The 25872-nt window shown below is 32.2% G+C and overlaps 1 protein-coding gene and 1 long non-coding RNA gene across 4 annotated transcripts; one reads left to right on the top strand and one right to left on the bottom strand.

Moving 5' to 3' along the window:
* The first annotated feature begins 1206 nt into the window (after positions 1–1206).
* Positions 1207–25872, top strand: LOC120328918 (ankyrin and armadillo repeat-containing protein-like). 3 transcript variants are annotated; one of them, XM_078114525.1, is made up of 33 exons: positions 1207–1371; positions 1797–2087; positions 2290–2362; positions 2492–2610; positions 2913–3036; positions 3275–3398; positions 3986–4156; positions 5135–5251; positions 6454–6623; positions 7146–7302; positions 7737–7879; positions 9507–9624; positions 10139–10332; positions 11008–11115; positions 11576–11690; positions 12054–12107; positions 13456–13657; positions 14982–15205; positions 15688–15843; positions 16325–16456; positions 17044–17213; positions 17658–17858; positions 18204–18380; positions 18660–18813; positions 19348–19512; positions 20338–20447; positions 20821–20943; positions 21228–21386; positions 22074–22191; positions 22775–22912; positions 23309–23500; positions 23782–23869; positions 24619–25872. In XM_078114525.1, the coding sequence occupies exons 2-33, from the start codon at positions 1987–1989 to the stop codon at positions 24692–24694; spliced, it is 4473 nt and encodes a 1490-aa protein (XP_077970651.1). In that variant the 5' UTR covers positions 1207–1371; positions 1797–1986; the 3' UTR covers positions 24695–25872. The 3 variants fall into 3 exon arrangements, with proteins under 3 accessions (XP_077970651.1, XP_077970650.1, XP_077970652.1); XM_078114524.1 differs by lacking the exon at positions 1207–1371 and having other exon boundaries at positions 1702–2087; XM_078114526.1 differs by lacking the exons at positions 1207–1371; positions 12054–12107 and having other exon boundaries at positions 1703–2087; positions 24619–25871.
* Positions 20474–23745, bottom strand: LOC120328937 (uncharacterized). Its single transcript, XR_005567700.2, has 4 exons — positions 23657–23745; positions 23171–23257; positions 21320–21363; positions 20474–20863 (listed from the first exon to the last, which is right to left on the bottom strand). It is a non-coding gene; the product is annotated as an uncharacterized LOC120328937 (long non-coding RNA).

The raw sequence follows: 25872 nt of genomic DNA, 5'->3' as shown, positions 1-25872 counted from the left end.
TACATTTCGAAATATGTTATATTCAATTTTATGTCAACTTAAATATTTCTTGGTTTAATTACGAATATATATGTCGAAATGGGACTTCTGGGTGGTTCGTCAACTACGAACGGGCCCCCAATTTACACGACCCTACGTTTCCACATTTATGGATTTTACCACGACGTAATTAAGAATAGTATCATTTGGCGCCGATGTTGCTTCTTTGTCACATTATCAAAGAATTGGTCAATACCTGCTTTAAAATACAATAGCGGTATTGAAGTTTTCTGTGTTTATCGTCATTGTTCCGAATCAAAACATAGTCTATTGTTGAGAAAAATCTCACGGAATACAAAAGATATTTTATTTCTGGTAAGGTTACGCCTGCGCAACGACAATGTAATAACTGTAAGTTAAATCAGTGTTGTTTGATGTTGTGGCTAACGTTATATAAAGTGGTAGTTCGACAAATGTTAATCTTTATTTCACGAGTATTTCGGCGAGTATATTCAGTAGTTTTACTGTATACATTGAGGGCCTGCAATTTATTGGTTTTGGGCCAATTTTGAGGCAGTCAATAACTTTTGAGCTTGAGGGAAAGCAAAGGTATACTTTTTTATTAGGGGAGCGTAGCTGACATGAAGGAGAGCAAAAAGCTCTTGCTGTAAAAAATATCTGTTCTCACAAAAGTTACCCTTGCTCTCACCTGAATTGTTAAAAAAGATAGAAAAGGGAATATTGTGTTTTAGTTGTTTCCTATTTTGGAAATACGTAATTGGGTGTTTTTATGTATTCTTGGCGGTTCTGCGAATTTTTATTTTACTTCGCTCGTACAGTTGTACGCAAAAGCAAATTGGTCCAAAGATGTGGTCCTATAAAAACGGAAAATGAAACTGTAGGAAAATTGGTATATATATACTGCTTTTCGCGTGTCTATTTACAATATAATAACCGACTACTAGCTTAAGAACATAGACAGATATAACGATTCGAAGCAGCAAAATTTCATCGAAAACGTCTAAGTCCGATCACTTGACCTTGTAAACTGAAAGAATATAGGACATGTCTCACATTGATGTCGGAATTAATCCTTAAAATATTTGACAAAAGAATTCAGCAGCATTGTAAGTTACGGTATCTGCGGTATTCGTCGCTGACTCACCAGATACCGTAAATGCTCGTTTTAACGCCCAGTCTTGATTAAGGGCTCGTTTGAATAGCCGCCCGTGTGAACAGGACATAAAAATAAATAAGGGCCGGTGCTTGAATACCCGCCCGGTGTAAAGTTTTTTTTTTTTTGCGGATTTGTACCTGCGGTGCGTAGAAAAAGTCAAAATTTTCATTATTCTCGTTTAAATCATACTTGAGAACTGGAAATGACAATACACGGTATTAATTATTGTAACGATCGATCTTATCTACCGGTATTTTTGTGTGTAATTTTACTTTAAAAATAACAAGCGCCCCTGCTTGAATAAGAGCCGGTTTGTATAAGGGCCCGGTTAGTGAGTATGTTTAAAAAATAAGCGCCCGGGCTATTAAACGAGCAAATACGGTAATCAACGTTGATAGTAAGTAATGAATGTCTTTTTCCAGTGGTCCAACCAATGACATTAATGTCATTGGTCCAACAATCCGACACGTGTGAATTGTGTGGGTCGGCAATCAAATTGAAATAAAAATTCAGATGAACGCATTTAATTAGACTCAAACACAAAATGATTTTATTTCAATTTCCGTTTTATTTCACCTTTTCAGTTTGATAATTGTGATAATTTTATTTTATATAAAATTGTCAATATTTTCGAACGCAGATTGGTCACGCAACATCAGTTACAAACGTCAACAAACACGTGAAGCGTGCAGCGTGTTGCTGAATAGTAACCACAGACGCCACGTTTGCGGAGAGGGTTTCGCCATCTTTTCTTCCTTCTTCCTTGCTCCTCTTCTGGCAGGCACTGGTATATAGGAATATTTTCAATAACCGAAGATAAGGTCACCACCATGTCGTCTGTTCGACCCCAAAGTGCAGTAACGTCTCAAAAAGCTGTCCCACCTTTGAATTTGACTGACCTTCCACAACAGACGGGAGTGAGGAGTCGAAGGTTTGCTAATATTGAATTTCCGTATAAAACTATTATTGGATATGGATAAGAAAATTATCCACTATATTTTATATTTATGTGTTAATTTTTAATTATTCCACTTAGATTAGAAAGTGTTTCTAAATTTTAAATTATCAGCAATATGCTACAGTCAGACAATGTAAAACAGAAATAATGATGCTCTTTTGTTTGCTCTCAACAGATCAAGTACAAGACCGGCAACAGCAAGTCACACTGCAAGATCAAGTTTGACTAGAGCAAGTTTTGCAGAAAGTGTAAGATTCATTTTATTTTCCAATGTTGACATGGAAAAAACTCTTTTAAAAGAGTCGATTTTCAATAAAAGTATTTTCTTATTGTCTAACATAACCAACGTTATGTGTTGAATGAAATTTCTTTCACAGACTGATGAAACAACATTACATCGAAATGCAGTTGCATTTTTCGATACATATCACAAAGATGATTTGAAAGAAGTCATTGCTCAAACAACTGCAAGCTGGTTGCTATCATCTGATTTTAGGTGACAAAGATTACAATTATCAGTTTAAAATTTGAAAAAAAATATAAAATGAATGATGTTTGTTGCACTCTGATACCTTTCAATAAATGTCTTGTAGCCAGGGTATTGTAAAGAAGTATATCGTGCTCTTAGTGTTATAAAAAAAATTTTAAGCAAGTAACAAATCTCTCTGAACTAAAAAAGTAGTAAGTAATGAAAAGATAATTATTTCATGGAAAAATTATATATCGGTACTTTCTATTTGGCGTATTTATTAATTTTGATTGATATTTGATCAAAATTATTCATAAAAATTTTTTCAGAGTGAATACTCTACCACTGAATGGAATGATGTCAAGTCTCAAGTTATCACAAGATCCCCATGTTACCATTTTACTTCCGAAAAAGAAGAATATTCCCAGTTTTGAATACAGAGAAATACATCAGGTAAAGATGGTTTGGTTTTGACATAATATTGCATACATATTAATATTTTCATATTTGCTTATTCTGATTGTTCCAAAATTTGTAGATAGTAAAGGTTGAGTAGATCAACTTTTTGAATTTAAAATTTATAACTTATAAAATAGTTGTAAAAAATAATGACTCTTTCATGTTTATGTTCTAATTTCGAAATCATTATCTAATATAATATGTTGATTTACTTATTTGAAATATATTTCAGATTATCAGAGATTTGACAGTTGGTATATTTGCTCTCAATCAAATGCCATCTTTATCATTTGAACCAAATTTTGATTCGAGTACAAGTTGTCAATTACCTCTTGCTTATAAAAATACAACAGTTGGTGAGTGGAAGAAATATTGTCTTGTATTTTTTCAAATAAAAAACATTGTCTATGTAGATGGAAGGTTTGATATTGCTTGAAATTTTGACATATAAATTTTTGGGATTTAAAACATAAAAATATTTTAATGAAATATGAAACTTGTAGAAGTGCTTTGGGAAAATGTTCATGTTTAGAGAGACTTTCCATCACCAGGTTATATGAAAATGTATTTGCAGATTCTTGTTACTGGGGTAGGCTAATATTTTCATGAGAATTTCCCCAGGGCAAGATTGCCAAAATTATATTGAAGAATATTGTCATCATAGACAAATTCAAGTCTCAAGTGCTATTCAAAAATTGTTTAGCAATATTTTCTATACTTTAATCAACTTGTGAGAAAATGTATATCGATTGTATTGCACGGGTTAAAGTCCCAGTTAACCCAATTTAAGTTCTCCACAACTTCCAAAGTGTATTAATGTTATGTGGCCAAGTCGTATAAGAATCCTTGTTATATTATCTGCTAAGCTATGAACATGCAAGTAGATGCTGGTATGTAGCCATTTTATGCAAACATCAATGAATTTTTTTATCTTTATTTTTAGGCCAGATTTTGATTTCTCTCGACTACAAAATGAAAAGTTTATGGCATGGTGCAACAGTTCCAGATAAGAAGCGATCCACTTTGGCTGAAAGATGGAGATCATTTGTTGATATGGATAAAGCTACAGGACAAGTTAACAAGAAAAATGCTTTTCAAGAATTCACTGTGGCTGGTACATTTAGTACCGCAATATTAAGATAATATATTATTATGCAATACTTGGTTTTGAATGTTAATGGGAAATAAATAGTGATAAAAAATGATCAATTCTACTTCTACAATCACAGAAATTGTTCTGGTAATTAGTTATTACATTATAAAGGGACAAGAAGTGTTGATATATAATACATGTATTAAACTTGTGACTGCAGACTGCTTTCATTGAGTTTTAATATTAAAATTATAATTTTAATTCTACCAGTTAGTTTTACTGGTTTTATTTATTCAACCTAAACTTCTAGCTAGACCAGAGGAACAATTTTCCACATTCCTCCCCAAATCCTATTTTATCAGTGACATGTATTTCATTTATTTTCTTACCTGATAAGCTCCCTGCACTTCTATTCAAAACGAGGTCATTGAAAAAATTTACAGTTTTTAACTGAATGACATGGTACTCCCGTAGTGTGTGTACCAGGTTAGAGTAGGACATAATTTTGTTCCGATTTTCCTTATTTTAGTTCTATCACGAGTTTGGGCACTGTTTATGTGTTGGGGGCTGTGTTGGCCAAGTGAATATCCCCCCCTGCCCATAGGTTTCAGTTCCTTTACACGACTTGATGTAAAGTAGGCTAACAAAATTAGTTACCTCCATATTGGTACACACACTTCTGGAGCGCCAGATTTTCTACCGGACCTTATAGTTAGTTCATTGTTATTGGTCAGAGATGGAAAATTTAAATTTGTAGAAGAATAGAATCAAATTTGGTACTCCTGAAGTATGCACACCAAGATGTCGCACAACCTGAACCCTAACCTGGTACACAACCTAAGTTCAGGTTTTGCGCCATCTTGGTGTGCATACTTCAGGAGGTCCTCAAATTTATAACCAATTTGATAATATTATCCAATTTTCTGTAACTGCTGGATATTTTTTTCCTTGGTTTATATAATAATGATATTCTTATTTATTTTCCTGATATATTTCTAGGACAATATTATTTGAATGAAGATGAAAAATATGCTGGGATCTACAAAGAACTCAACGAAGTTGATCCGAATGAGTTTGTAGCGAAAAGAGAAAATGAATTTTTTAACAGTTATTCAGGTAGATTTCATTGTTTGAAAAAGATTACTTTTTGTTTACTCTTTTATCTTTTTGAAGTAGGATTGCTGAAGAAAGTAGCCTTGAAAACTTGAACCCTTCTTAAATTATATAATTGCCATGTATGATGAGTTATATGTGTTTGTCATCTGATTGATCTTTGTCAAGTATGGTCTATTGATAAAACATGGTTATCAATAGCCATACTTGAAAAAAGATTATTCTTTTATTTTAAAGTTTTGATGTGATGGTACTTTAATCTAAAGTGTACACACAATAAATCATTTGAAATTTGTTGGTTCCTCCCTTAGATCAAATCTTTTTGACAATTTGAAGTAGTCTGTTTGTCCTCAAGCAGACAAATTTGTTGATAATTGTAGCAAGATTGATTCAAACAATATTTTCACTAATTTTATCTCATTTGTTCTTATATTATGCCATATATCATTTTCGGATCCAAGGCATATTTCCTGTTTGGTTTCATTATAAAATTTGTGCAGTGTTGATTACTTTTTATGTAATGTTAAAATATCCATTTTGCTACCAGAAATTGAAGAGATAATTTGCACCTTTTTCAATTTTGTTGTAATTCAAATATTCCTTGCTGAGCAGATGTCTATATCAATCAAATGATCATTATGTAAATTTCTTTGTTGTTGGTTTTATATTTAGTATTTAGTTTCATATTTTATATTTATACAACATGTCCACATCCTAAAAATATTTTCTTATAAATAATATCAATAAAGCTACTCCTTCTTTCTAAGTTAATACAATAATGCTTTGTGTCAAATTTCACTATTATTATTGAAAACTATAGCTTACACGTTACACATAACCATGTATGTAATATATATAAATTGTATCATTGGAGAATCTTTTATCCACTGGCCATGCTTAATTGACTAATAAATAAAATGGTCATTTTTCAACACTGACATATTATTTGCTCATATTGATTTCTATATTGTGTTTTGTTTGATCACGTCTAATATCCGTTATAAATTGGATGAAAAACCAATATTACTACAGAATAAAAAATAGTAACCATACATTTATAAATTATACAATAATAATATGAAATGGTGAATGCTTTTTTCACTTTCTCAATATAATGTCACAGTTATTTACGACTTCAAGCAGTAAGATTTTTTTTCGAAATGATGTTGCCATAATATTGCTTCATACAATTTATTTTGTTTCAGAATTTTTCCGATGTATGATGAATTTCCACATTGACTCAGTTCAAGCAGCTTCTGAATCAAATGTCCTTACCTTTCAATCCAATTTTGACATCGAATCACAAATTCTTGCTCCAGAAGAAAAAATTGAATTCTCATCTCAACAAAGAATAAGAAGAAGATTACGTCTTCAGGTAGATCAGTTGTAGTTATTACTAGTGGTAATTCGGAATAATGCACCTTGGTAAGAGGCAAACTAGTTTTGTATATCATCTGTTTGAAGAAGTATGTATGGTCAAAAGCAAAGTTCTGTCTTCTCAACCAAATGTCAGAAGAAATAAAATTGATTGATTGATTTGGTACAGAATACTGCTGGTATAAGAAACTACTTCATTCTTCTGTCAGAGATATCAGTTAAATATCAATATCATATGAAGATAATACAGTTACTTAAAGAAATAGCATAAAAATTTTGATTTGAAGTAATTTTCCCAAATATATTTTTATGATAATTTTATTGGCAGTGACTATCAAAAGCCTGAATGTTTTGGCTAATTGATTATGATAATATAGGTAATATATTAAAGCCTTTGTAAGTATACTAATTATTCTAATAGATGTCATAAGAGCTAATTGCATATTTGTTTTTTGTATCAAAAATTACATTTCAATGGTATTTAATCTTCCATCCCATTTCTCATTTTTTTGTTCTTTAGATGGAAGTAATTCGCAAAAGTCTTGAACTTGATCCAGATACATGTCGATTGATTGAACTTGTTAAACTGATTTCATTTTTATCTCCATTACTTGCTGCAATGAGGAAAAGAATGATGAGAATTCCTGACGTTGATTCTATGTTATCTAGAGTTTCAAGTAGGGACCAAATATCTTTTGTCCTCTATCAAAAATGAGGATTTTTTAATTTGAGAAATCCTAAAAAGAAGTAGGACTCAAAGCAGCTGCTCAAAGCAGTTCAATAACCATTTCCTAGCAGTGAAAAAACACAGCCTGAAAAGTTATGTCTTATCACTGAAATCCCAAGCACTACCGGATGACTCAAAAACAGGACCCTTAAATTTCTGATTTACTACTAAGAAACATCGAAAATGTACATGTTCTGTCTGTACATAATAAACTGTTGGGTTTCAGATGCCATGAACATATATTTGTTTAAATGAGACTTGAAATTCAGGCTATACTTTTATTTATCATGCATCATATTGCAAATCAACAATAAAATTACATGTAATAAACAGTTTATATATTATATAATATTACAGTATATATATATAACCTGTTTTTTATAGGTGAAGCAATACAAACTGACAATCAGATTCCACCATTTGCATTTGGTGATGATAAAGGAAGACCTTGTCTTACATTTTCTGGACCTGGTGTTACTCATACTCATGGTGGCATCAGTTTTGATGTTGAGACAACAGAAATTGAGGTGAGGTCTTATGAATAATGAATTGATTAACAAACATTTGGTCACTATATCGACATTACATTATAATACTTATTCCAATGCATTGAGTTACAATTGAGAATGCATATATATTGTACCTATAACACAGAGAAGGGTTGAACAAAATATGTTATAAACTGTTTGATCTGTTGCCAATTTGTTCTTGACCTTTCTGAAGCGTCAAAGCGTGGTTTCCCTATGGCAAACACACATTATTAAACAGATAAGTGGATTTGAGAGTCCTTAGCAATGGCACTGTTATGTTATTAATAAGCTAATATTTATATTTCAAAATAAATAGACTACACAATTCATGTTTTATATAGGCTGCGATATTGTATGCTTTGATTAAATGAATATGGATAAATTTTTTACGGTATATCCAATTCTTCTTGATGTTATTCAATAAAATGAGATGGATTTATTTATGTTATACCTTTAATCAAACTTGGTGATATAATATATATTCATAAGGATGCTCACATTCTAAGAATTGCTATTCTACTGTTGTTTATATATATATACCAACTTGGTTTGCCATGCTTGGCTTTTACTTTAGTGTTCTAATCAGGTTAACACACAAGATATATATCTCAGAATAATGTCTTGGGTTAACTAGCAAATACCTTGCACCCATGTCTTCTTTTTTGATATAACAAAAGGTGTATTCTTTGCTGATACATAAGCATTATGGCTTTAATCAAAGTAAATTGGTATATTTTAGTGGCTGTAAGCTTTGATCAGAGCGACAATGGAAGTAACAAAGTCTGTACAGTTATTTGAAGGTTATAAATAACACTGGAGTCAAGATGACTGTCATCTATAAATTAAAATTCATTTATAACGTTTTCACAAACTATATGATTCATTTTGTTTGAGAAAGTGATCGTATTTTTACATTTCATTGCGTCACTATTGAGCCAATGTAGGACTTGATCAATAAATACTCACACAGAGATTTTATGTCATACATTCATTGTTTCACATGTTTCTTCAGATAAATTACATACTATTATGTTTTGATGTGATATTTGATAGGCATAATATATAAACATCAGAGACAACAATACTACAATGATCTGATTGCTTATACAATAGAAAAATTGAATAAAAGAACAATTATAGCGACAGTTATCTCACAAATTAAATTTGAAACAGGCTTTGTTGATGTTTATGGTGATATTATTATAATAAATAGACTGATTATGTCATAAAAGTGCTTATTTGATTCGAAATGATAGAGGAAATAGGAAATATCTGACAGTCATAAGTTTTGTTACACTATTTGGAACAAAAATCTACTTTTCACAGTTATATCAGTGTTTCCTTTTGACATTACAGCTTTCCCTTCACTCTCTTTTTTTAAATTTTGTGATGTGTTTATTTGAGCTGACCAAGTTATAGGATTATCAGCCTATAGGTATAATAATAAAAATTAGTGTTCATATGCTGACATGCAAATAATATAGTAAGGTTTATTCAGGACATGAATGTGTGAAACAACACAAAAGCAAATCAATAAAAATAATGTATTAATTCCCAAATATACTCATTCTTTGGTTACTACCTCTACCACAATATTTTGCTATTCAAATTTATTCTATTTAAGAAATTTGCAAATGAAGAACTTTGTGACGAAATCCAGAATCAAGCAGCTGAACATTTGCGTCATATATTTGAAGAAGAACCAAAACGTCAACAATATATCGTACCAACTACTAATCTTGGTATTGTAGATTGCAGTTTACTCAAAAATGAGGTGTTTCATGATTTAAAAAAAGATTGTCCTATATCAGCGTTACTTCCAGCGATTTACTCTTTGCATCAACTTGCACAACTGGCTTACCACGACATCTTTCGAGGCTTCCATTTTTAAGCCAACAATCAATCCATTGAGAAGGGTTGTTTCCAAAAATTTAGCCTATGGTAAGATTAAATAGTTTGCTGTAAACTTGATGATTAAAAAATTATGCAGCCGGTTATCGATATTGAACAGTTGACGAAAACGACATGCTTTTCAAACGGGCAGAAGGCCAGTCCCCCTGTTTGGCGCCAGTTGGGGGACTACTTCTCGACTCAAATGCACAGAATTACGACCAAGATTGCCATGGCCACCAATTTACGGTAGTTGCAATTTCGTTCCCTGTCACGCGGAACACCCAGAAGAAGCTTGCGGAACAACAGTGTTTCGTGGAACACTCTTTGAGAAATGCTGCCCTAAATTGTCTCATTTTTTTCTAGACGACAAAGAATATTTCATGTTACACATTCCACTGACAACATATTATTCTGCATCACCTCCTCAACCTGGATGGCTACATTCCATGTATAAAGAACTTGCTGTTTTGAGACCAAAACGTCTTCCTATGAGTGACCTTCAGATATTAGAACTGTTTAAACAGATTTTTGGATTCAAAAAAGCTTTTGCTAACAAGGTGAAATATGTTTTATTCCATTTGCAATGTTTGAATTCCCAGTCACTTGTATGATGCACAAAATTACCGTAGCTATTGAAAGTAGCGTAGAAATGGATGAATCTTCAGTGAAACTTCATATTTATAATTTTTCCTATTTATCTCACAAGTATGTAAGAATATAGCTGCTGTTTTATCATTAACTTCATTATTATCAAATTTTCTACCTAATTATCCCCTTTTTTATCTAAGATGATAAATATTGTGATTTGTATCATAGATTCTAAAACCAATCAAATTTTCAAATATATTCGAAAATGGTTATATCCGACATAGTAAATTCTTGATTTTAGGAAGAATTTAGAATATTTTCATATGAAAATTTTTTTTTTTATTCATTCGATATCTCATAGTCAGACCAGAAATAAACTTGGTTCATCTTCTTACAATGTAAAAAGAGATGGATGATATTATTCATAGTAATGTTTATCTCGAACATTCTTCATTACAAAATTTAACGTTTCTATGAATTTGCAATGTTTCAAATAAATTTCTTTGTTGAAGGCGACCTATTTTAGAATTCTTTAAATAATCCATATTCAAAAATATTATTTCAGAATGTATTCGGAATAGTAAACCCGTTTTGTTTTGGCGATTCTTAGTTTATATTAAACCTCATCTCATTTCAAATTTCAGGGAGTGGAAGCTGGATTAAAAATGTGTTCTTGTCGTGGACTCATTGCTCCATTCATTGCATTGATGAGAAAAGTTAACACAAATGCTTTATTTTCCCCAGACTTACAGGTTAGGTCATTTTCTGTCTTAAAATTTTCAGTCAGTTATCTTATAGTCTATCATTTTTATTTTCTGGATATGTTATTGTTACTCTGCAGAGTCGTATTTAAGTGACTATTTTTATGGAACATTTGTATAACTGGCCAAACAATGACATACCAATTTTAGTGTGATGAAAATTTATTGATCTTCCCTTCTCTAATTCTCTGAAATTTATAAAAAAATAATGAAATATATTTAAAGTCACAAATTGTTCTGCAAAATAAGAGTATAGTGTTGTAAGTTAGCTACAGTTTCCACTTTTCTACTTTATTCAAATTGAAAAAAAAATCTTTATAATTATTAGAATATGCAGATAATAGAACATAGTACGTATATATTTTATTCGATTTGCGGTAATTAGAGTTCTTCTCATTTATCTTGACTCAATGTTTAGTAATTGACAGTAACCGATTATTTCTCTATGCAGGGAATGACACTTGTTCATTATGCAGCGATGTATAATCATCCTGAAATATTGAGTTTATTGCTGAATCAGAGATTGTCTGTTAATGTACGTCGCACTGCTGTCCGTGTTAAATCAGGTCTATTTCAAATTTCTTTTATTTGTCTTCTGTTTTTTACAGGACTTACGGTACTTGTTTTTCAGTCAAATCTTTGCTGTTTTCACTTTATATCAACCCCACACCATAAAAAATATACTAGGATATTCTTGGCCTGAAATTTGTGGAAATATAAAGAAAAATTGTACTCAAAAATTGCTAACATACTCACCCAAGTCGTCTTTATAGTTTCGGGACAATTTCTCTTTATTGATATGGCACAAGTAACAAACTATATTTTAAAGATTTTCTTCAAATACCTAATCAACAATTAAATACATATTCAGTCCTTATTCATTAGAATACAATAGGTAGTTCATTTGTAATTTCCTGAACTTACTACAGACAAGCGAATGTCATCTGTTGGCAACAAAACTGAGGAATTGGATGAGAGAACTGGTATAAAATGTTGTTGAGTGCACTTTGTGTTTGACATAATTATATCTGATTTTGCCGGTCTTGTTTTTGTTGACTGTGTTTGTTTTTTGATTAACAGTTTTTTCAGTATGAATGTTTCTGAGCTTAATTTAATATTAATATCTATATTACCTGTTTGCTATATTAAAGCATATTCAATGATGAATATCAAAATTTCTGATTATCAATTCAGTCAGACAGCATGATTGGCCAGAAATAGGAATCATCTAAATCATATGAGGAACATATCTTAACAAATCGCTTTGTGTAAATAATCTATCAAATACTTAATATCAGTAAATTAATTAAGTCCACGCATCTGAAACAAATAATCGACTAACTAATCCCATACTCGACATGGACTGGTAACCAAACGAGAGGCCGTGATGTGCCATATAACTGAATTGTCTTATCATTTTTTCTTTCCCCCAGGATAAATATAAAAAATAATCCTATCTGAAATTCCAATTTTTTTCATCTTCAAGCGTTTTTATTTGTTTGATGATATTTGCAATAAAATCTCATGCACAAACCATCAATCTTGCAAAGAACTCGACGTTCATAACTTGCTTCAACCAAGTGCCTAAAGTATTATGCCTATTCCAACCTAGAACAATGTTATCAAATCCAATTTACTTACAAAAGCAACCCAAATTGGCTGTTTACATATAAGGTTTTTACTCGAAAACACGTTCTTATTATCAATATTCATCAATTTTATTGATCGTCTTCGTGGTTTGTGATCTTATCATTGTTAGTTTAAATTAAAAACTTATTAAATAATCCTTTATATAATATATATATTTGCACTGACATTTTGTGTTTTGTTTTTGTTCTAACAATGATGAAATAATAAAAATGAATAACATTATGATATACTATATTTTGTGTTGCATGGCATTGAATATAAAATATTCCTATTTTCTGGTAATTTTACGATACCGATTTGATCTTTGTTACCCTAAAAAATGAATGTAATAGACTTTGAAATGTCTTTGTTTATAACGAACTTTATAAAATACTTAAAGAGGTTTGGGAATTCATGTTAGTTTTTCAGTGAATATTTAATTAATCCTTTTGATAATTCTATGTTTACAAGTGCATATTACATTCTATAATGCTTTAAGATATAGGTAACAGAAATAAATATTTGCTACTCAAAATAGTGAGATGTGATTTTAGTCTTCTTGATTTTAAAATTAGTACTTGAGGCAATACACTAGGGACAGCACAAACATTTTATAACTTTAGAAGCCATTTCAGTTACTATTGATCTAGGATAGTTATAATGCACTTCGAAGTTAATCTCTAATTAATTGTATTTTTTTAGGATTATCACCATTGCATTATGCTGCAAGATCTGGATCAACTGAAAGCTGTACATTACTTCTTGCATGTAAAGCTAATGCCATATTAAGCGATGAACATGGATGGTCCGCTGTTCATCATGCTGCACATTGTGGTCATGTATCCGTATTAAGAGTTTTATTAAGAAAGAAGCAAAGATTACTTGAATTACCTGCTACTGGAGGGTATGTCTAGCTACATTGTCATTGGAGAGTGCAACAATTTTATTTCTAAGTGTCTTTATGTTTTTGAATATTTTCGGTATTGTTAATTACCGTACTTTAATATTAGAAATTATTGAATCGGGTCTAAAGATAGATTCAAGCTGAGAGTTATACTGTACTACTGTTACTATGGTATTGCACAAGAGATGAGTTGGAATTTTTTTCGTAGACTTACTTTCTATTTTCCATATGTTACACTTCTTTAGTTACTAGATTCTAAACACGATAAGCACTCGAAAATAAAATAAATTCGAGAAAACGTTCAAAATAACCTCTTATTACTAAAAATAAAGATTTTAATAATTTGTTTTCATCAATGTTTATTTACAAGGTGACTTCGTACAACAATGAATATATGGTTTGAGATTTATGATGATTCCACGTTAGATAATGACAAAAAATTTTCACTAGATTTATTCCTCATCATCATCGCTGGTATCATAGATAAAATAAAAGTAAAGAATTCCTCACCATATTTGTGTTGTAATTAATTTTATTGTAATTCCTTGTCACCTAGCAATATCCGACATATCTCATATTTTTCTGTGTTAGATAATGCCAAATTGTTCTCTGTGACTACTTACATTTAGGATTTGTGTAGCATTTTCTCATACTGGTAGTTTTATTTTGTTCTTCCATTGTCACCCCACTTTTTTTAAACCAAAATATTTGTGGGAGACTCAAGCTACTCAATTCATTTTATGCATTTGTAAGAAACGAACAATTGAAAAATCTCAAATACAACCCTAACTTACAAGAATGTGATTTTGAAAAAAGCTGAAATTCTGTCTTTCTGCAATAGATTTCGCCTTCCTTGCTGGAATATTTTTCATTTTTATGTGACAGCCAATTTACTGTTTATTAACTATTGCTGATGAATTTTGAACAAGGAATTTGACTCTCGTAGAAATGTACATTATAATTTTTCATATATTTTCATCATCATTACTCTTACATTTTATATTAGCATTGAATTTTTCCATTTCTTCTAATCAAGCATCCGTGTTTGTAAGTCCGCTATAATAATCTGATCAGTGTATGGGCTATTGATAGATCAGAGAGATGAAGTTGTTGTCCATGTGGGGGTTAGGGTTAGGGCAGTGCTGAACACTTTTATTTACTGTAATTTGTTGTTAGTAAAATTTTTCTCAACATGCTAGTTCCCAACATAACAGACATTCCATTTTTTAATTAATAAATTTACTTATTTGTGTATGATACAAGAGAAAAATGAAAGAAGTGTTAGCTTTTATTTAATATATATGTTTGTATTCTTTTTCTACAGTGATTGCTCAACTCCATTTCTTCTCGCTGCATCTGGTGGATCTGTAAATTGTGTTGATTTTTTACTGAAAATGGGAGCCAAACATGACATCACAGATTCTACTGGAAACACTGCAGTACACAGAGCAACTTTAAATTTTCACACTCCCGTACTTGAATATTTTATTCGACGATTGAATCAAAATCCACCAGTCAAAAGCCTCCCTGTTTGGGATATTGTTGTTGGTGAGTATTTCATGAAAACTTGTTTAGTTACAATGATTGTTGCTTTTTGATATGATGGGATTTACATATTTATCCTGGGAGAGGAAAGCCTATAAGTCAGTTCAATCATATGGCGAACCATGGCCTCTCGTCCGGCTACCATTCCATGTTAATTATGGGATTAGTTGGCCAGTTATTTGTTTTCAGATGCATGGACTTGGAAAGATAGAGGAAGCCTGAACTGACCAGCGGTTACGTGAACCACACTGTGGCGGTGAGGAGTCCCGCAATCCTATCGCACATAATCTTTCCTGTATTGTATTCGAACCCACGGTACCCAGGGTTATCAGAGGTGCTATGGCGAGTGTATTCCTAACACTTAGCATGATGCACCACATCGACGATCATTTGTAAATTGATCAAACAAAGTGTTTTTATATGTCTTTCATATTTTATGTCACAAATCTGTTGGATATTGTTCAAAAAATTTGATTGCTTTTTAGGAATGTTAAAATCCAGCTCAGTGAAAAGACAAGATGCTGCTTTGAGATGTCTGGAGATGTTACTTCATAGAACACCTGCGTATTGGAGTGATTTGTTATCTGCAGGAGCTGTTTTACCTCTTGTTTCCCTACTGAACAGTGATAAGAAAATAAAAGGTATTGATAATTTTTTTTCACCACTGCTTGCCAAAATATAGAATTTTAAAATGATTCTAGCAATAATGTCCGGATATAAATTCAATGGAAAGAATCTTCCGTTTTGTTTCATCGTTTTAGTGTCACAAAATGATAAATCATCCTCCACTATCAATACTACAAATGTAGCTTTTCATCAGTGTATGTGGGATAGCTACTCAGTACACAAGATTATCTGACTCTCTATCATAACAAGTATCTATCATAACTCAGTCTTCTGAGTTTTAGTTTGGTATGATCAAAACACGAAACTCTGTTTCATATTGTACTTCCTCAAATAAATGCTAAGCGATAAATGGGAGGATAATGGTATTGCAATTCCACAAATTAAAATATACCGGTAATTTGATTTGAACAAAACATTGCATCCAAAATGCCTCTTTTATATGAAGAATGATATTAGATGGTTAAATTTGAATACATATAATGTTTGCAATTTCAGCATCAGACAACTTAAGTACTTCACATTGTGATTCAGTAGTTCCAATACGATCACTGGCTTGTTCAGTTATTTGTTTGATGTCTGAAAATGATAAAGTGAGAAGAGAAGTTACTTCTGCTGGTGCGATAACAAGTAAGTATTTCGTGCCTGAAAAAAAGATTTGTTCAAATCAGATATGGGAGTGGATAATCAATTAAATGTTCCAGATGCATGGATGTGATGAGTAGATGAAGGCATAAATGACCAAATAAAACTCAAACTCGTCTTAATGGTTGGTTAATGTTGCTAAGCATTGCCATCTTGCCACTGTTTACCCTGGGTGTGTTCTCAGGTTCATATGCTGTGAGAGATCATTATGTGCGGCTTTAACATGAAATTCATCTTGAAAGATAATTAGCAGTACCGGTATCAGTATGGCTTTAGAATGCATTATTGAATTGCCTCTAACACATTGACATATGGCACCTCATGACACATTAAGCAAATCTCTACCCTATCCAAATTCAGAGATTAGTTATCTCAAACAGAAGGGTCTAGTAAACATCTCACACACAAACACTCCACAAAATTAGCAGTGGAATGAAAAACTGCATTCGCTGTTTCTAATATTTGAATATGTAATAGTCGAATATAGCTGTTGCTGAGTTTAAAATTGACTAATGATTAAGATTTTGCTCTTTATTGTATCAATGGAATCATTTTTTTTTTTTCAATTTTAGCTTTAATTGAATTACTATCACCAAATGGAGAAAGTGCTGCATCAGTGATATGTGAACTGCAATCTCGTTCTTCCGTAGTTTTATCTGATCTTGCATGTGTGGATGATAATGCTGCAAAGATTGCTAAACATGGTGGCATTCTTCCTCTTGTCAACTTATTACAGCATGATGTTAGTATTTGTATTCATTTATGGATTTACGGGTAGTTTTTTTTTTGTTTATTTGTTCCTTTGAAATGTTGAAACTCATATTTTATCATCTTATATCATTGTAACCAGTAATTGGATTACAAGCAATAAGTTACCATATCATTAAAATCTTTACAAAGTTTCTGTCTTAAGATAAATATTTGGGAATTATTCCTGCAATATTATGGCCTGGCAATTAATGCATTAGCTAAATGTGCCCGTGCTCTGGTTACACTGCACCAATACATTCAATGGGAGATAACTATGTGCATTGCTGGACTCCTCGTCATCGGAGGGTTGGTTCGCCATATGGTCAAGATGTCAGTTTTCCTCTCCTCTGCAGGAAACATAAAATTACCATCTTGTTTGATTATTTTATATCCACATCCAATACATCTTAAATCCATTGAATAATGCTTATTTTAGGTTGTTGATGTCTTAGTAAATGCTGTCAATACAATTCGTTCATTATGCCAAGGTGATATAGAAGGAGATAATCAGAGACAAGTTGTAGAATGTGGAGCTGTCCAACCCCTAGTTGAGTTACTTCATGTCAGAGAAGATGTTTTGTCATCAGCAGTAGCAGCAGCAATTGCTGAGATTTGCAGATATAACAGAGAGATCCAGGTTGCAATGATATTTATGCACTATATTCTGTATCTTGTTATTTTATAGTTTGTATAAAATGGAGCCTAATTTCTACTGTCCAGTTTTTTGCAAAATGTATTTCAAATTCTTTATTGTTTCAGTTTGATTCAATCTATTCATAAGATTCTGAACAACTTTGTCATATTGGTAGCATATATTTTAGAATTCAAGCAATGATTTATTTATCTCTGATTTAAGTCATTTTAAGGCTCATTGCAAAAACATAGAATAAACCAAGGCATTCATTGAAATGCAATTTCTGTTCTTTTAAACACTGTAATTCAACATCTTCCAATTGAAAACTTTACCATGTTCATTACACAGGATATCTTTCTTGATGCTGACGTTTTGCGGCCTCTTGTTGCAATGTTGAGAAGAAGAAATTTCAATTCTAAAGTTCAGGCTGCAAAAGCTGTTGAGTCAATAAGTTATGATAATGAAGATGCGCAACAATTGGCTGAACAACAGGAAGTACCAGAAGCATTGTGTACTATGTTTCAGGTAAGGTATATGATATTTTTTGTTGTTCTATTGTCTTATTGACGTCAAATTATACTATTTTTCATTATGATGATAATGATTATTTCCTTGATATACACAGAACTTCCCCTCAAAGCAGTTATAAATGAATGAATTAATATGGACAGAAATACTGTATTAATTTTGATAAAAATTTTTAAGTGTATTATTTACAGACATATATACATTAACTATTTATTCAGTTTCTACTTATCTTACAAATTTTTTTTCAACTCTCTATTATGATATATTCTATTTCAGGCTATGGCAGAACCAGTGAAGGAACGAGGTGCCTGTGCCATATGGGCATTAGCAGGAGAACATCCTGAACAACAACGCAGGATTGCTGGACAAATTGGACTCAGGCAAATGAAAGATATGTTGAGTAGTAAATCTGATGCTTTGCAACTAGTTGGTAAGTATATAATTGGATATGAATGTCATACATAATAATTTCTGAAATTTTTAAATACTGTTGAAAGAACAGGCACAGTTTTTTATATCACAAATCGTTAACTTGCACAGTCAATGAGGCATCTTGGAATCTTTTTGAAAGTACACATGACCACTTCACAAATGGTAAGTTGTGCTCAAACAGGAATTTTTCCAGCATCTGAAATGCTGCGCGGTGGTGTGGCTCATCGTGCTAATCATTAGGACTATGTGAACCCAATGCGGGGGTAGTTATGTGTGAGAGGATTGCTTACGGCTTCCTCCACCATCAAGTTCATGCTTCCAAAAACAAATAACCAACCTATCCCATATCCCACATGAAATGGTAACTGAACGAGAGGTTGTGGTTCGCTATATGGTTAAGCCGTCTTATTGGCTTTCCTCTTCCCTGGGATAAATATGTAAATCTTATTCTCCTATCCCATTCTATTTGAAGAGACCTCAAGCAAATAGGCACTATATTTCAATGAAAATAAGTCAAACTAATTCATTTCAGGTTGTCAAGCTATTGCTGCTACAGCATATATGAGCAGTTCTGGACAGCGTGAATTATCAGAATATGATGACATGATTTCTAATTTAATAAGGTTATTGAGACTCAATATAACAAAACGACCTGTTGTTACTGCAGTTATTCACGCTATCAGTAACTTATGTGTTGGTAAGTGTTTTAAAATGAAAGATTGTATTCCAATCATATACATTAACTTATCAGTTACACAAAAACAGGTTATACTGTAATTCATATTGTGAATAAATGCTGACCTCATAAACAGAACTTATGAATTTCTTAATTACTTCTATGAAAATGAAGGAAATTTATTTAACACTCGAACTTCAGTTTGTGTATGATTGTATCCCAAAGTTTCAGTAGTCCAGGATGCTTTGCACAAAAGTATGTATATACGTATAAATCATATGTATCTCTTTGGAATATATTCCAAATGACATGGGAATCTGTATTTTGGGGTCATCTCGTATATCTTCTCCGATATATACGATAACTGGAAAATTATTAAACATTTTATTGGTTCCAACCTTGCTTTCTGCATATTCATCTAATTAGTCAGATCCACTTGCTTGTTTTCTATTCTGTTTTCTGTAGCCGCATGATTGATTGCTGCTCTTTGTTTCAACACACTATCATGTATGTGTTGTGATATTGTGTCAATTGTGTAATATAGTGACCTTTGACCCGTGTCCGTTCATGTCTGAAGGTGACTTTAAGTTCGTATACTTATGACGTGTAACGGTGGTACATTCTTACATTAGCTGTTATGAGTTGGTACTGTGAGCATTAACTGTTAAGTTTATCTATCTGGAATGTGTTCTGTTTCGAATGTGAATAAAGTCTGCAATAGCAATATAGTTGTGCGTGTATACACACCACCTTACAAATTGTTAATTTTGGAAATATATATAGAAATATTTTAGTATAGATACTTTCCTACACATAAGAATTTCTCATCATTGTTCATATATTCAGGAGTTGCTCACCAAAACAACAAATATGTTCAACAGATATTATCTGAATATGGAGCGATCGAGTTACTTGCTCAAAGGGTGTGGGAATGCACTCATGATGAGTGTCTGCAGGTAATAAAAGTAGATGTAAAAGCTAGTCATCGAATCTCGCTCAAAGGATTTGAAAGATGATTTAGGATGAATTTCTCAAGTATATTAGTGAGTCTATTTCAATCTTTATCTTGAAGGGAGAAAGAGAACCAAGAAAGGATGTAAGCAATCATAACAAAATCTTGTCAAATTACAAAACTTGAATGAATATTTATCGCATGTTTATTAATTGGCAAAATTAGGCGCTTTGAGTCTAGGTGTCTTGGGTTTTCAGTCATACATATATTTAAAGATACAACTATATACAAACAAAATAGATTTTTTTCATATTAACTGGTGATATATCACTGATACAGACTATAATGATTGAAATTTCTCTTCTTTTTGTGTAAAGGTTGAATTGTTATATTGTCTTGCTTGTTCTGTTGTTGGTTGTCCTGAGAATGAAGAACAGCTCAATCAACTGGATACTTTTGGTCTTGAAATAATTCTGGAACTTCTGAATTCATTCAATCAAGTAAGTAATATTTGATTCATGATCAATTGGAATCTTTAACTAATTTTAAGAAGAAAGAGGACTTTAATTGAAACAACAACAATGTGGCAACAATATTTTTGCATTAAATGTTATTTATCTACTTGGACAACACATGAATTGTGCCAGAAGTTCATTCCAGACTTGCTACTTTATTTAATTCTCATTTCATCGCTGTGACCAAAAACAAAACTGTTATATATTATGAATATATATTATAAATAATATAAAATTCACAAAGAACATCCAATATGAATCTTTTCTAGCGAGTAAGGCAGCGTGCAGCAATGTCTCTTGCAATTTTTGCATTCAATCGACCTTCACAACAGAAAAAGATATTGAAGTTAGGAGGTCTCACCATTTTAACATTTGAAGATCTTTTGTCATCTCATGATCATGAAACTAAAGCAGAAGCAGCATTTCAGGTATTGTTTGTTATTGATATTACTGTAAGAGACTGGACGGGTGCTGTGTCGTGCTGAGCGTTAGAAACATGCTTGTCATCGCACCTTGATCACCCAGCATGGGTCCACAAATTTGAATCCTGTGGTGGATAATTATGTGCGAGCGGATTGCCGGACTCCCCACTGCAGTATGGTGGTTCACTTAACCGTTGGTCAGATACGACTTCCACCGCTATCAAGTTCATTCATCTGTAACAAATAACTGGATAACTAACCGACCCGCACAAAACAATAATCAATCGCTGTTTATTACTGATGAAATATTTTCCTTATTGTATTATTATCTATTATTGTTTATATTAGTGTTGATTTTGTTTTTGTGGCCATAAATCCCACTCTCTCTCTCTCTCTAACCCATACCATAATCGACATGGACTGGTAACCAGAAAACAGGCTGCTGTACACCTATTTTCCTCTTCCCAGATAAATATGAAAATCGTATCCTATCCTTAGATAAAGTAGATTGTAAGTTTTTGCTTGCAGATGATTCAAAATAGTTCGAAATTTTTTATTTTCATCAAAATTGCACTTTTTTGCTTATCAAGTGACTATTTCTAAGTATGGTTCAGTACATTTAAATTATCTTTGTGTCATTCTCTTTTGAATTTGTATTCCAACCTGAATTTCAAGAATGTTTTATTTTATCAGATGGTGATACTTGCGAAAGTTATTGTTGATTCAACGTTGGTTGAAGTATCAGCTCAAGGAATTCTCATTCTTGTTGAATTGCTCAACAGTAATAATAAAAGAGTATTGATGGTGACAGGTAGGTGAATTATTTTGTCAACGAACTTATTGTCTCTCGCTCTGAAAAGGGCTCTACATAAGGAGTCACTCCTGAGTAAGGAACTACTATAGTTTGTAATGCCCGGAATGTTTTCGAATAGTTTGGCATTGCATACCCAATTTATTACTTTTTTACCCTGCAATGTCATCATAGGTAAATGGATTTTTGCGACTATCAATAACATATAGACACAGGGGTGGGCACGGTTTTTGGAGCAGAAGCCAAAAGTTTTGCCCATCTAGACAGACGGTGTGCCATGTAAGTGTGACGTGAAAGTTACATTTTATGAACAATATTTACAGTGTTGCAAAGGTGGAAAACAATAACCCCTGTTCTTGAAACTAGATTTAATCGTAATTTTAACAAATTCTTCAAGCTATTTTTTAGCTAAAACATCAAAATTGGTCTGTTTGGATGTGGCAGCATCAGGCTGGCGGGATTGAATTACTCAACGGGCCGTAATATGCCCATGTGAGATATATAGTAAGAAAGTAAAAAGACAACATTTCTTTATTTGGGTGGGGAAGTACCGTTAATTTCAATCATTGTTTTCTACCTTTAGCTCAGTGCATAACAAGTTTATCACATACTCGTGCCGGAGTATCAGATGCATTAGTAACATCAGGAGTTGTTCCAAAGTTGTTGAAAATATTGTTGTCAGATAGTGATGTAGTTCGATTGGCATCTGCACAAGCACTTGGTAAGTATTTTTGATTACTGTACTTTATGTATATTTTGATCTCCACATGCAATTTACAATGCATGGCATATTCTATTTCATCTAAGTCATGATTATGTTGCGTTCGTTGAGATGAAAATTTGACTGATCCAAATTTGTTTCATTTCAATTTAATTTAAAGAAGTAGGTAGGAAACTTGTTTTCGGTCAACCTTTCCATAAAAGTATCCAGTATGTCACAGTTATTTAAGCTCCAGATTAAGAGCGAAAACACACTTACTGCAATATTTCACTGTACAAAAGGCTTCAAGTTTACTTCACTGTGATGAATTAGTATCCTCTAAATTCATTTTGCATAAGCTTGTACCTGATAATGAAAAAGAAGCCAGACATTAATATTCTATATTTATCACACAAGGATACCTGTCATTCAATCGCGTTGCAAGTCGTGAGTTGATCTCAGCGTGTCGTAGCAGAGAAGGCTTGTATGAAGCTATTGTCAATAATCTTGGCGAAGATGGTAAAATAAGTGAAGAATTTGAGGCAGAATATAAAAGACAATGTGCTGTTGGTCTCCCTATTACAAAGAAAAGACCTCCTTCTGCATCAGGTAGATTTTTATTGTTTCATTTCATTTCACAAAAAATTGTGAATATTAACCTAGTTTACATGCTGTAACAAATGACCCAACAAGCCTGCTTCAATGGGACTAAGTATATATGATTTGCCAACTTCATGTATATTAAAAACAAATCGAATGTTGTACCTGTACCTCCCTTTCGTTCTTGATAAAATCATAAAGTGCCATTGCTACTAAAGTAAATAACATATCATATTTTCTTCTACCTAAAAACTGTTGCATTTAAAAACTGCATGAATATATATTTGTAGCACCTCGGAGGCCGATGTCTTCAATGTTTTGTGGCGATGATAGAAAAAACAAAGGGCGTTCCAGACAAGATAAAAGTAGAATGAAAAGGTTTAGTATTTGTTTTCTTTTAAATTATTTTTTCAAACATATTTTGACATTCATGAGTTTTACAGCTACACGTATTCACATTTGAACAGGTTTTAAATATTTGCAGATTGTTTTAACATATGAAATAATAGTTATCTGCTTCAAATCCTTTAGGAATTCATATTTCTGTGTAGTAAATTTTGTTAAAAATTGATACAAAATTTTACACGTTAAAGTCATGAAAGGTTGTTCTATTTGAATGGTATGCAAATTATCGTGCGCTACTTCTTGTATTTTAGTACAGTGGATTTTAGTCATGTTTGTCAAATAGTATTTAAAATTTGGGGTATTGAGTTTCAGTTTTCATGTTGCTGATTTTGTATATTATATATGTATATACTTGATGGTATCGCTGTTTATTTAAATTAAAAATCAAGAATCATCCACAGTGGGATGAGTCACATTAGCTGAATTGTTTCAACTGCATCAAATTTATCAAAGTATTCAAAAGTGAATATTTGACTAGACGAATATTCAAAATTGTTCTGATTTCTACTGCGAACGTTTTAATTGATGAATACTTAGAAATCTGATATTCACAAGCTATGAAGGCTCAAGCAAACAAAGACCTAAAAAGACATCAAGCAGTCCAATGTACTCTGTTATGGAAGTCGTTCCGTAACGGTCAATTTTCGATAGAGAACTGGGAACAGGTGGCAACTGAAATAAATGAAGGCTTGGCCTAATATATATATTTTGTTTATTTGTAGAAGCCAGCGCATTGGAATATCTCTAAGATCAAGATCACTTTCTCCTGCTGTACTTGTTACAGAATCTCCAAGATGATAAAACTATTTGCAGTCCATTTTATTCGTCCGGAGTCGAAAGACCATATTTTACTTACACAGTTGGTTTGGTGGGTGGATATTTCATAGAAAATTGCTGCATATAGTTTTTTACTGGACTTAATTTGCCTACACCATATTAAATGGGTCCTAGATTATTGTGCTGTGCGTATATTTTTTATTATTTTGTTAAAAAGCAGTTATATCCAACGTAACGGTACACTCACATCTTCTCATTCAAAATATTTCAAGTCTGATATATTCCGTCCTATTCATTTCCCTGCACAGTTATGTTCACGTCCATTATACCTGAAGCAAAAAATAGAAATTGCTCTTCAAGAATTATACAATATCATTCCATCCTTCATGTTACTTTTGTGCGATCATGTACTTTTCCACTGTTATTTTATTACTTTTTATATCGTGTTTCTAAGCCTTCTGTATATATATTGAATACATCACTGATTTTTGTACTGTACCTACGGTCTCTATGAAATAGATAGTATTTTATAGTAATTTGCTCGAAATTTTGACTGCATCATTTTTTTACTGCTATGCATTTTCCCGTTACATTATGATTATGTTGCTGTGATTGCATTTTACCTACGTTGTTTTTAATTGTTGCTGTTTTCACTTGTTTTGACTGAATCACTGTATAGAATTGACATGTACGGCTACATGCTGGAATTTAAAGTTACAATAATATAAATATACATACTGTATATATCATAATTGGTTTATACATTTTATACAGGACAAACAAAGAGTTCTCCACATATACACTGGTTTACAGAATAATACTATTTTATGCTTTTGTAATCAACTGACATACATTATTTATAATATCGTATGCGACCATGTCTTTTGGTCTTGATTTCCTTGTTAGGGAATAATACATGCAAAGGAGCAGTTTGCACTTTCATGTGAATTGCTCCGAGGTTTTCATATACCATATGAATTTCCTGTTCCTAGTTTTTGCACTGGCCCCTGTAAATAAATCTGTATTGGCAGCATGGGACATTTACTATGACACATGCTAGCAACAACACACTAAACTGAAGAGTGCTAGAGTAATAATATAGACAACGCAACGCATAGATATAAACGCGCGCAACTAATTATAATTAAGAGACGTCGAATAATTACCGTTTATTATCGACAGAAGAGGACTTTTATTTT

This window comes from Styela clava, chromosome 7, assembly GCF_964204865.1.
Source record: "Styela clava chromosome 7, kaStyClav1.hap1.2, whole genome shotgun sequence".
In the NCBI taxonomy this organism is placed as follows: domain Eukaryota; kingdom Metazoa; phylum Chordata; class Ascidiacea; order Stolidobranchia; family Styelidae; genus Styela; species Styela clava.
The sequence above is the reverse complement of the archived record's forward strand: the minus strand, read 5'-3'. Positions and strand labels throughout refer to the sequence as shown.

What these genes read in the sequence shown, in the direction of transcription:
- LOC120328918 (XM_078114525.1), top strand. Translation starts at nt 1,987, where the DNA reads ATGTCGTCTGTTCGACCCCAAAGTGCAGTAACGTCTCAAAAAGCTGTC. An exon ending in TATGTTATCTAGAGTTTCAA is followed by an intron (nt 7,303 to 7,736) that starts GTAGGGACCAAA and finishes TGTTTTTTATAG; the next exon opens with GTGAAGCAATACAAACTGAC. An exon ending in AAGAGTATTGATGGTGACAG is followed by an intron (nt 22,192 to 22,774) that starts GTAGGTGAATTA and finishes TTCTACCTTTAG; the next exon opens with CTCAGTGCATAACAAGTTTA.